Genomic DNA, 12,650 nt, shown 5'->3' on the forward strand with positions numbered 1-12,650 from the left:
CGCATAACTAGAGAACTCCGTAGCCTAGAAGAAAACTAAATATATTTTCAGAATCAGCACGTCTGGGAGGTGGTTCTGGCTGAAATTTCAAAAAGTTAAAAACTTAAAAATTTATAAAAATTCTATTCATCAATACAGATTAACATTATACATCACGTACGTGTGATTCCATGGTGTATAACCATAAAGGCCCAATAGCCGAATGGATAAAGCATCGGACTCCTAAACCATTGATTCCGTGTTCGAATCCCACCTCGGGAAATGCTTTGTTTCTTTACCTTTGGACTGTTTAGTATGTACTTCTGCCGTATTCACCGTTAATTTCAATTTTTTTACCAAATTTAAACGTTTATTAAAAATCCAGAATAAACTATGGTAGATGATAATGATAGCGCAAACTGACGGGAACACTTCACGGGAGCCTATGTAGGTTACATATCAAATATTATTATATTATCTATATAATTTCATTTTATTATTTAGAATTTTTGACTTTTTTATTTTAATGACTTTTATCTTTTGATTTCTTATTATTTTTTACTGTTGGGATGGGATGGGATGGGATGGGATGGCATGGCATGGCATGCGATGGGATGGGATGGGATGGGATGGGATGGCATGGCATGGCATGCGATGGGATGGGATGGCATGGAATGGCATGTGTAGGGAAGCGCCGGCTGCACAGATAGGTTATATGTATAGGTTTTATTAGTTCGCATGGCATGGCATGGCATGGGATGGCATGGGATAGGATGGGATGGCATGGCATGGCATGGCCTGGGATGCGATGAGATGGCATGCGATGGGATGGGATGGGATGGGATTGGATGGGATGCGGTGCGATGGGATGGGATCGGATGGAATGGAATGCGATGGATGGATGGATGCATGGATGGATGGATGGATGGATAGATAGATAGTTCGATTTTTTTGGGTATTTTCCTTTCAACCAAGCGGTCACCAACTGAGTAACGCCACTGATTTCCCCGGGCAACGCCGGGTATCCCGCTAGTATATATATATATATAAGATCAGAAATGATGTGAATAAAAGAAACTTTGCTCTTATATTCACTCCTGATAAGATCTTACAGACACATAATATGTGTTGTGTGTGAAGGCCGCTTAGTGTACGTGTTCGGGAAAAAAGGGTGCAGATGATATAGCTTCTCGGAATGACAGAGTATACTTGCTAGGCGTGTTCATTCCTAGAATACCAGCCACCGCTACACTGATCCTGCTTTACGCGTGAGAATATTTACGGCCACAACGTATTGAATGTCAAGCATACCGCGCTGCGCTACGTCATGAACACGGCGAACTGTCAGTATTTTTCCAGAGCATGCCAAGCCCGAAAGGGACTCGGCTGTCCGAAACTGTTTGGGTGGTAATCGTATACGCGTGAATATGTGTATGTGTCGTGACGCCGCCCACGCACGGCAGGCATCTGCCAACATAACACCGGACATATAAATATAGATTGTTTGCGTGGGAGACGCTTCGAAGCGTCGTAGCGTTTAACAGATGTGGGTGACTTAATAAGGTTTAATGTCACAACCTTTCCGTATAACCCACTGCATGCACGATTCGATCTATATTCCTGTTAGCCGCGACGAGAATTATTAACGCCAAATTATTAACGCAGAGCATTGGCCATGCACCGGTGTATCTACTGGGCAATGTGCCAGCTACAATAAGCAGGCGAGACGGCCACTGTAGTAGATCACTGTTGGCACGGAGCCAACGTTCTTGTCGATTGACTGTTTAGTGCTGGAACGCTGCCAGATACGCGGCGCGGGAAAAAATCTTTGTTCGCGCGAACAAGGCGAAGAAAATTCCTGCTGTTATCCCGCGCGAAAACGTAAGCCCTTTGTTTCGTTGACACGATATACGCCGACAAGGCATTGAACCAATACGGAATAAAATTATTTCCCTTGCTTTCTGTATACCCGTATAGACCGTATACGCATATATGCCTGCGTCTCTACATATATGCGTTTCCATTGCATGTCAAGTATACGGACTTGTAGTGAACTACGTATAGCTTAATTACTGCGTTCAAATTCCCAGATCGCCCATAAACATGTTTAAGTGTCCCTGGTAAGAGTCATTTGAATAAAGACGCCAGAGCAAGTCGTTGACATGTACATGTATGACCAACCTTGACCCGCCATTTTACACCGAAAACAAAGGCACTGGAATTTCATGTGTCACATGTCACTTGAGGCGAACGAGTTCAATGTGCCACCAGATCCGTTTGGTCTCAAATGTGTGGTCTCAAATGTTTGGTCTCAAATGTGTTACATATAACCAGGAGTAGATAAAGGGAATAAAATCCCTTTATCTACTCCTGATATAACTAATGTAATCATACATTTTCAAATTTATCGAGCTTGCAAGGATATGTCGAGCGGGATATGGTCAGTACAACTATATGAGGGGATCAGCGGAAGAAAGATAATTCCAAATTGATTATTCATCAACAATTTTTTGTGGCAGTTTCATATATACTCGGAAGTTCTATAGATCATGGAAACGTTGTATTTCCGGTGAACCATATAGCTAGTTTAGGATTGTCATCTGTCAATATGTGGAATATGGGTGGAACTTGAAATGATATATCGTGTATTGTATCTTGTATAGTATCTTGTACGCGACTATCCCCGTTTACGTTAGATTAGTTATCATATTATACAAGCACCTATCCTAGCATCTGGCGCCTGCGTGATCAATTCAAAGTAGTTACACACAGTGGCGCCCGCAGATAGAAGCACAGGAAGCACAGTGCTTCCAGTAAATATTGTGTTAAAAAATTTTGTTCCTAAATCTCTCTCGCAAGACTCACCAGATTGCATCTCCAGACGTCTACCATTCAAAAAATTTTCAGGGGGGCATGCCCCCAGACCCCCCTAGCATGCAGCGCGCCTACGGCGCTTGCTTTTTATTGTCACTGAGGATTTTATCCTTCTGTGCTTCTACTTTCTTAAGACCTGTGGGCGCCAGTGGTTACACATATATTATATGATATATCGTGTATTTTATCTTGTATAGTATCTTGTACGCGACTATCCCCGCGTTTACGTTAGATTAGTTATCATAATTATACAAGCACCTATCCTAGCATCTGGCGCTAGCGTGATCAAGCAAAGTAGTTACACATATATAACTACTAATATCTAATTGCTCAGTATATAAACACTCATCACACGGTCATGCTCACGTGGAAGTTAGTTTCACGTGTGTGTAGGCGCGTACGTACACCTGCGACAGCGATAACAATTTAACCGTCACGATACGAGTCACGTGCCAACTAGGTCACTGGCTATAGCTACCGGAATCGTAATTAAATTACCTATATGACCAATTAATGGTCCATCATACCATCGATACCATGCAAAATTCCATCATAACCATTAGAAAAATAAACGTTTGTTTTGGGGAAACAAGGCTGCCCGCTAAAGCAGTTTAGTCCGGTTACAGCTCGCTAGTCCGACGGCCCAATAGTCCGAAAACCCACTAGTCCGAAAGCCCACTAGTCCGGAAACCCATAGGGGATGGGGTACCGATCTATATCTAATGTTTAATTAATTAATTAATTTTTAATTTTAATTTTAATTTTTTTAGGGGATGTAGGGGGAGGTGTGTGTGACAGTGTGTGTGGGGGGGCTAGGTGTGTGGATGTGTGGGAAAATTGTAGACTACGGTAAAACCTCGTTATACCGACGCTCGTAATACCGCCAATCTCACTTATCGCCGCCAGCTTTACGGCTATGTACAATCCTATATAAACGCATTGAGTAGAACATGTGCGACTCGCTGCAACTGCGCTGCGACTGACAATTTTCCAGTCGCAGACCCGTCGCTGACAGTCGCAGTGGTGCTTATGTCGAACTTTCTCTGCGACGCGATCGTCGCTGCAACCTGCAACCGCATGCGATCGGTCGCACGCTTCACCGTTTTACCGTAGTCTAGAATTTTGCACGCATCCACACACCTAGCTCCTCCTCCACACACACCTCCCCCTACATCCCCCCAAAAAATTTCAATTAAAAAATAAATTAAATTTAAATTTAAAATTAAAATTAAAATTAAAAAATAAATAATTAATTAATTAATTAAACAGGACTATAGATCGATACCCCATCCCCTGTGGGTTTTCGGACTAGTGGGCTTTCGGACTAGTGGGTTTTCGGACTAGTGGGCTTTCGGACTAGTGGGTTTTCGGACTAGTGGGCTTTCGGACTATTGGGCCGTCGGACTAGCGAGCAGTCACCGTTTAGTCCACATATAGAACTCAATTACTGGCAGATGCTGCTAGCGGCTGCTTCACGCGCAGCGTAGTATTTAGTACCTGTTTGCTCCAAGTGAAGCTATAGCTGATTCTGCTGCCAGCCTATCTCAACTATACAGTCGCAGGTCCCCGAGAGTCGGAGATCGAAGTACGAAGTGGGGGCGGGGGAAACGCGCGCGGGGTGGAAGAGGATAGGCGAAATAAAGGAAGTGGATACGAAATAGTATATATAGGAGGAAGATCGCGAGTAGAGAACCATGACGTACGTACGTCCGTCACATGGTGTTGGATACACACTGGCACGCCTATATGCTCTTACACCGCTCCAATTAGCCGAGGTGACCCAGCACCATCCATATTGACTGTCCTCGCAGGGAAACCGATCACGGAAATATTTTTAATACCGATCCCACTGCTAATAGTGAGCGCTTACGCAACTAACTATTCTAGCATTGCCAATAAGTGGTGAAAGCGTATATTATATAAACATTATATCAAGCGCTATTAATACCTATTATTATAATACCTAATATTACCCATTATACATAATATATTACCCAGGTATTATTAGCTCTTGACATTATTAATGATGAAGCGAAGTGTACTGCCAGCCAAATATGCCATCGTATCAGGAGCCTGATCGTATACGTGAGGCTAAAAAAACCGCGGCAAAGAAACGAACGCCGAATTTGGTTGGTATCACATGCATGACTGACTCCCTAGCTGGCAACTCTACCACTGTAGTCCTTGTGCTCCCGCTAATAGGTACCCGAAGCTACAGGAACCTGTAGCGGCAGTGACGGGGCTACACACGGGTAGAGCTAGACTCATTGGAATACGTATCTCGGCGCGTGTAGCAGTATCCGCGCGTCTGCACGCGTTGTAGGGCTCAGCCTCCTCTCTAATTATTTTGACGTAGCTGAATCCCCATAAATTGCATAGTCACTGCACAGTGACCTCTCGCGCTGGCCAGCACCACTCACGCGGCCAATCACAACGCTATTGAATGTCTCAGTAGTGGCGCATGCAGTTATTATAAAGCTTTTTATAAATTAAGATGTGGGCGCTCTAGTGGTAATCAATTATAAGCCACTCTAACGTAAGCACCTTCCTTTTACGAAAGATGATGTACTTCGATTGTATTGCCGTAATCGTGCTAATGGAACTCGTGTGCGGATGTATGCACACGCTCTTCGCACCTCTACAATAGCTTTTCAGACAAATACTTAATCATAGTGATCGCATTATATAGTGATAATACTGCCAATGACAATAATATGTGATGATGATGATGAGGAGGAGGATGATGATGATGATGATGATGATGATGACGACGAAGATTGAGATGACGACAATGATGACGGTGACGGCGATGATGAAGATGACGGCGATGATGAAGATGACGATGACGATGGAGATGACGACGATGACAATGATAATTATGCTACGCTATTATGCTGCATATACATTGTAGTCATGAATGCTAAATTGCCGCTGCTCGTGTATTTTAGGCTTTAGACGTGGGGAATGATGCGAGCACCCTGCAGATGATTCCCAGCACGCAGCTCATGCTACCCAAAGAAGAGACGACAGCCATTGATCCCGACTGCTCGTCTAACGGAAGTGGGGATGAGCTGGAGCGGGGAAACTGGACAGGAAGATTCGACTTCCTCCTCTCCCTACTTGGATACTCTGTCGGCCTTGGCAATGTCTGGAGATTTCCCTACTTGTGCTACAAAAATGGAGGAGGTGAGTTCGCGTAATCGGCTCCTTAGTCGTGAAATGTCAATACAGTAGTATAAATCATGGAAAGTCAAACGCAGGGGTTAATTAATTAATATTTGTTTTTACAGGTGCATTTCTCATCCCCTTTGTGGTAATGCTGCTCATTGCTGGTCTGCCTCTCATGTTCATGGAGTTGGCTCTTGGGCAGTTCGCCAGCCTCAGCCCGATTGTATTATTCGGAAAATTCAGCCCTATCCTAACAGGTTCGTTATTGAAATTTCTTTATCTCAGTATCTGTATTCTTGCATGTGAATGTTTAACATTTCTTATTGCACATTCTTACAACCCATTTTGTCAATATCCAACGCATTTACATTTATATATATATTTATATATATATATATATATATATATATATATATATTATATATATATATTTAGAATAATGACTACTCGAATTTTGCATTTTGCAAGTAGGCCTACGCTATACGCATTTTTTTCAAAAGATTTAATGCATTTATTTAATGATTTTTCTTTAGGTCTAGGATATGGAATGGTGATTGTGTCCACAGTCGTCTGTCTCTACTACAACATGATTATAGGGTGGAGCGTATTCTATCTGTTTGCCTCTTTCACAAAAGAATTACCTTGGGAGAGGTGTAACAGTGGCTGGGCCACGAAAGGTACGTGCTGCCAAGGATACACCTATACCCTCTAGCTACTATATATAGTTTGTATATAGAGCCTTCATGGCCACCAGCAAGAGACGGGTACGTGACTCTTTATTGTCTGCGGAATGGCCCTCATTTATAATATGGATAGGATCTCGTTGAACCAATATTGTTGTCCGGTCGTTGAACCACGTGCTGTCAGGTCTGGCAAGCGATGCCGAATAAACAGTGAATAGAATTCTCGCTGCTTGTGTTGCAGACTGCTACTCGTTCCTGGAAGCCAACGAGTGTAAGGAGGAGGGAGGGATTTACTATCAGACGACATGCCACAATGCTACAGCAGCGGACCCGTGGGAAAACCTGACGGAACTGGCAGGCAATGCAACGAGAAAGCTTCCAGCTGAGGAGTATTTCCAGTAAGTAACAATTTTTATATATAAGTATTACCAAAGGTGATTACCTCCGCCAAGGAGGTTATGTTTTCGCCCCTGTTAGTTTGTTTGTTGGTTTGTTTGTCTGTCAACAGGATATCTCAAAAAGTTACGGACGGGTTGGTCTTGGGCCATCAACCAATCGATTAAATTTTGGTGGTGATCTGGATCCAAGATTTTTTTAATTAATAATTTTTTTTTATTGCTCTTGTTTGATCAGTTTTTTTTATCCAATCCGGTTATTATTATTATTATTATTATTATTAGCATATTAATATGCGTAAAATGTGAGCAGCTGTAGATAAATCACTTTCACTGTTAGGAATAAAAGGCACTGGTGTGACATATGGTGGTCGTGGTGTGCGTAGCATAAACGGGACTCTGATTGCATTGCAGGAACTTTGTGCTCGGCATCTCGTCGGGAATAGAAGAGATAGGAGAATTACGCTGGCAGCTTGTTCTTGCACTTCTCATGGCCTGGCTAATCGTATTCCTCTGTCTCTCACGTGGTGTCCAGACATCCGGCAAGGTATGCGTGCCTGTCTTCCCGCTTGACTATGTGTGGCCGATCTCACACGGTCCGGGCAAAATGCATGTTGCATCCTTCGAGTCTGTGCGAGTTCTTCTACTCGAACTTTATTTTGATTTGCACCACTATATAAGTATAGCAGTGCCCATCCAGCAGCGGACCTCGGAATACACGTATCAGGGAGGGCGCTATACTTTAAGTAATCTTTTAGCTTGTGCTTATAAGAAGAACGTGAGAACGCAAAAGTTATGAGTAGGGTCGGTATAGTTATATATTATTAGCTTATACTCGTTATTATAGTCGGTATAGTTATATATTATTAGCTTACTCGTTTTACTCGCATTAATTCCTTGTTAGTCGATCGACCTGGCACAGTAGTTATCGGTATTCTAGTGTGTAACACGGACTCTTTTTGGATTGCTACTGTAGGTGGTCTACTTCACCGCCCTGTTCCCGTACGCAGTGCTCGTTATATTATTTGCACGAGGAGTGACGCTACCTGGAGCTAAAGACGGCATTCTGTGGTATATCATCCCAGACTTCAGTCGCCTGGGTGATGCACAGGTATGAGATACCATGTACACCCAGCATATATGTATATATATATATATATATATATATATATATATATATATATATATATATATATATATGTATATATATATATATATATATATATATATATATAATACATATAACAAAGATACATGTAGGATAATACTAGCACGCATGCACGCACACACACACATGCTATTATTGTCCCAAATGTGCTGTTATTGCTCTTACTATATGTTAATAACATATACTGAAGCCAGAAAATAGTTAATAAACGTTTCCTCATGTTTTCGCAATATATGACAAGAACTATGAACTATGTATGCCCTGACTGCAGAACTATGAACTATGTATGCCCTGACTGCCGTGTTATTAACAGGTGTGGCAGGATGCTGCTGTACAGATCTTCTTCGCGTTGAGTCCGGCTTGGGGTGGCCTCATCACACTAGCAAGTTACAACAAGTTCCACAACAACTGCTACAAGTAAGCGTTGCTGCAAGCGGCTTAATTAATCTCGATCGACGTCCATGTTGTCACGATCGAATAATATCAATTTAAATCAAATTACTCTATTTACACATATGAATTACATTTTGGAGGTAAGATATTAGTTGAACAAGTTAATAGACAATGCTGATGAAATTAAAACGAATGAAACTAAATAAATAGAAGTGATGGAGGGCGAAATGACAATTCAGTCCTGCACTCAGTCATTCAGACAATATCAGCGAGTTGAACGTCATAGCACGACGATACGTGATGGATATTAGCAGGAGTAGATAATAGAGATTCTATATGTGAATAATAGAGACGTCTATTATTCACTCCTGATATTAGTAGGTGTGACGCACATCAGTGACAGACTACATCGCAGCTGTATTCATCTACGTCTCGTTTCTATTACAGAGACGCACTCATCGTTTCTCTCAGCAACGTGCTAACCTCTATATTTGCTGGGTTCGTCATATTCTCCGTTGTCGGATTTCTGGCGCTGGAGCTAGACAAACCAATCGACAAAGTTGTTAGCCAAGGTAACTACACCCCTCTCTCCAAATACCGGTTTACATGCAATGATTTAGTAATGTGTTCCGTTGTTATACGAGTGTCACTCTTTTGTTTGTTGGTTATTATAACTAGGTCTAGTAGTGATAAGCTGAATAGAGACTCACATTTTCATTCGATATTTATTTGCACAGGAGCTGGTTTGGCATTCATCATCTATCCAGAGGTCGTCACCCGGCTACCTCTCCCGCCTCTGTGGGCAGTGCTGTTCTTCCTAATGCTCATTACCTTAGGACTAGACAGCCAAGTAAGTAATTTGTTTAGCGCATCTGCAGCTAGAGACAAACCGTGTAAAGCAATGTCGATCACAGCCAGATTCTATTACGTCTCTTAAGAGAATATCTGGAAGAACCATTATTATAGAAGAACTGCCCCCATATGCTCACGTGTTGTCAGTAGAATATTCGTCTATTTTGTCTGCTGTGAGAAAGACAATGTGATGCCACTTTGGGTCGCAATTAATCTTCAAGATAATGACCGAATTTTGCATCACGCGTGATTACATTGGTCTCTCGCCAACAGTTTGCTCTGCTGGAAACCGTAACGACAGCCATCTTGGACACATGGCCACACCTGCGGGAGAGGAAGACGTGGGTTGTGTTCTTCTGCTGCGTCACAGGATTTATCGGCGGTCTAATATTCTGCACACAGGTGAGTCGTGATGTGGAGTTCATACTGAACAGAAAACAACGTATTAGCCAGCGAGCCGTGCAGCCGTGATTTGCACGGTCAGTTTTGAAACTGCACGGCCAAAAGAAATTTTAATTTTAACAATTTCCGAGGGAGGCGCCCCGTACTCCCCCAATGAGAGGGGCGGATCCTCTCTCATACTCCCCCCCCCCGTAGGCGTTCACGAAGACCACTACGGCGGTCTTGGCTGAGACACACAAACAATTGCACTCCCAAATATTTTTTCTGCACTCCCAAATATTTTTTCTGCACTCCCACAATACTCATTCCTGGCTAATACCCTGACAGAAAAGCACGTAGGAGTCGAAAATCGTTGACTCTGCATAGACCGGATCAGCTGCTACAAAACGCTTTCTACATTGCATATTTAATAAGCTCTCGTGTATCGTCTGCTTGCAGGGTGGCATGTACGTGCTACAACTAGTCGACACCTACGCTGCCAGCTGGTGTGTGATCCTCATGGCTCTAACGGAGTGCATCTTCGTAGCGTGGGTTTACGGTAAGTAAGAAACACGACATGTCGCGCGCTACTTGAATGATTCTACACGTTGGAGGCTGATGAATTCTCAGAGATGAGTTATACCAATTGATGTTCATTGTGGAGGGGGTGCACATAGTGGTGCACAAACTTGTCACTGATGGATTGTTTTTCATTGGCAGGTGCGGACAGATTCCTCAGAGATATTGAAACTATGATTGGCCCAATGCCAGCATCCTGGCATTTCGTGTGGTCGTGCTTCTGGAAGGTTGGATCACCCGTTGCTCTCTCGGTGAGTTTCCAATAAAGGATATCTGGTGATATTGATTACATTGCCATGAAAACAAAAATCTGAAAGGATTGTATCAGTATGCTACATGCCGATTACTCACTATTACGAGTATTTGGAATTTGGAATTAGTAGCTATAATCGATCAGTTCATTTTTCATATCAGGCAGCAATTGAGAATGCCAGCTAACACGTATTTGTTTTGCCTGCAGTTCGTCCTGGTTTTTAGCTGGCTGCAATATGCACCAGCAACTTACGGCGCAGACTACGTGTACCCCTGGTGGGCAAATGTGATTGGCTGGGTGCTTGCCCTGGCCCCTATACTTGCTATCCCAGCACTAGCTATCAACCAATTCTGGCTCCCCAGCATCCAGCAAGAAAAAACCTTTATAGAGGTGAGTGGCTCTATCTAATAATATGATATAAGATAGATAGAGCTAATCAGATGAAGATATCATATAATATATCATATATATTCATATATATATATATATATTTATTTATATATATTCATATATATGATATGATCATATAGATATGAGCTAATCATAAAGTTAATAATATGATATGCTTTGATTAAGCACTATTTTCGATTCTTTTTCTTTTCTATTCTATTCATTATTCTACTCCATTTAATTATATGATAGCACGGGCATTCAAGCACCATGTGTCATCTATACCTTGTGATATAGTTAGCTAAAAAATAGCATTTTATTCAAGTAAATTACAGTAGTGGGTTTCCTGCACATTTCAGAAACTGAAGAAACTAGTGCAGCCATCCAAAGACTGGTGTCAAGCTAACAGGCGTGGCACGTATAAACTACAGGACAGAAAACTCAGCACGGTTATTCGCTTTGACAACTCGGACACAAGCCTTGAGGCCCTCGCATTCCAGTCTCCAGCATGATGTGGAGTGATTCAATGAGAGGCAGCAACCTGATGAGCATCGTCTCACAAGTCGGCAACATGAAAAGCGTGGCTTCATTGACGACAGTAACAGGACGTGCACTTCCATAACACGATGGGGATGTCAAATACGGCATGCACACTGTCTCGCTGCACGTGCTATAACGTTCTCAATTACGGATAAAAATATACGGTCGATTCCTTACGTACTTCACACAGTCAACCTGACTGTGTGGCTGCAACTTCCTCTTTGAAGTGAAAATTCCCGTAAAGCCTCGCCATCCAGAAAGATCATGACCATGCCCAGGTTCATACTGACCACGAGCCAACCATTCAGACGTATCGATTTTAAAACTTGATTATTTGACACAATATACAGAGACTCCCCGACTTACGAACATGTTCGGTTCCGAGCGGTCATTCGTAAGTCTATTTGTTCGTAGGTCGAACATATGTACGTACATAAACAGTATTGTACAGTAGTGTAGTATATGTCTGTGTGAACATCGAGTAACCTAGATGTGTACATAGTGTAAACATATACGTGAACACAGGAGTTGGCGAAAGTCAAAATCAGCGGGGCGATCGTGTCTTTTTATTCACCAATATTGACATTATACACTAATGGACTTCAGGACAAATTGTTCGTATCATCGAAAGTTCGAAACTCAAATGTTCGTAAGTCGGAGAGTCTCTGTATGTAAGGATCTGATCATCCACGGGGACGGATTAACCCCATTCGTCCAACCACCATTCGTCCAACCATCATTCAGGAATCATCCAAACCCTTGATCTCACCACCACAGGGAATCGACTACTTTACCTAATTATACAGGGTCTCTGCCAAACTGACATTGTTACTTTCTGAGAGAAAAAACTCATACAACCTTGCATAATTTGATCTTATTGGAAAAAATCTCATAAACACCTTGCATCACTTTGACATCATTTGTTCATAAAGTGTCTGCAGGTGTTACTGGGATTTCATGTCCAGTCAGGTTATTACATATAGCAAGTGTACAGA

At 42.3% G+C, this 12,650-nt stretch overlaps 1 protein-coding gene across 1 annotated transcript in view; it reads left to right on the top strand.

The window, feature by feature from the left end:
* The window catches only part of LOC106808208 (sodium- and chloride-dependent glycine transporter 2-like), a 13,643-nt gene extending 1,499 nt beyond the window's left edge, over positions 1-12,144 (top strand). Inside the window, exons 2-15 of the mRNA XM_014810822.1 lie at positions 5,802-6,039; positions 6,144-6,278; positions 6,555-6,698; positions 6,946-7,102; positions 7,514-7,646; positions 8,076-8,210; positions 8,581-8,684; positions 9,108-9,232; positions 9,398-9,510; positions 9,786-9,914; positions 10,353-10,452; positions 10,614-10,723; positions 10,933-11,115; positions 11,475-12,144. Coding sequence (XP_014666308.1) covers positions 5,802-6,039; positions 6,144-6,278; positions 6,555-6,698; positions 6,946-7,102; positions 7,514-7,646; positions 8,076-8,210; positions 8,581-8,684; positions 9,108-9,232; positions 9,398-9,510; positions 9,786-9,914; positions 10,353-10,452; positions 10,614-10,723; positions 10,933-11,115; positions 11,475-11,627 — 1,959 coding nt within the window. The 3' untranslated portion in view covers positions 11,628-12,144. The remainder of the gene's footprint in view (positions 1-5,801; positions 6,040-6,143; positions 6,279-6,554; positions 6,699-6,945; positions 7,103-7,513; positions 7,647-8,075; positions 8,211-8,580; positions 8,685-9,107; positions 9,233-9,397; positions 9,511-9,785; positions 9,915-10,352; positions 10,453-10,613; positions 10,724-10,932; positions 11,116-11,474) is intronic.
* Positions 12,145-12,650: the final 506 nt, after the last annotated feature.

This window comes from Priapulus caudatus, unplaced genomic scaffold (assembly GCF_000485595.1).
Source record: "Priapulus caudatus unplaced genomic scaffold, Priapulus_caudatus-5.0.1 Scaffold259, whole genome shotgun sequence".
NCBI classification, from domain to species: Eukaryota; Metazoa; Priapulida; class Priapulimorpha; order Priapulimorphida; family Priapulidae; genus Priapulus; species Priapulus caudatus.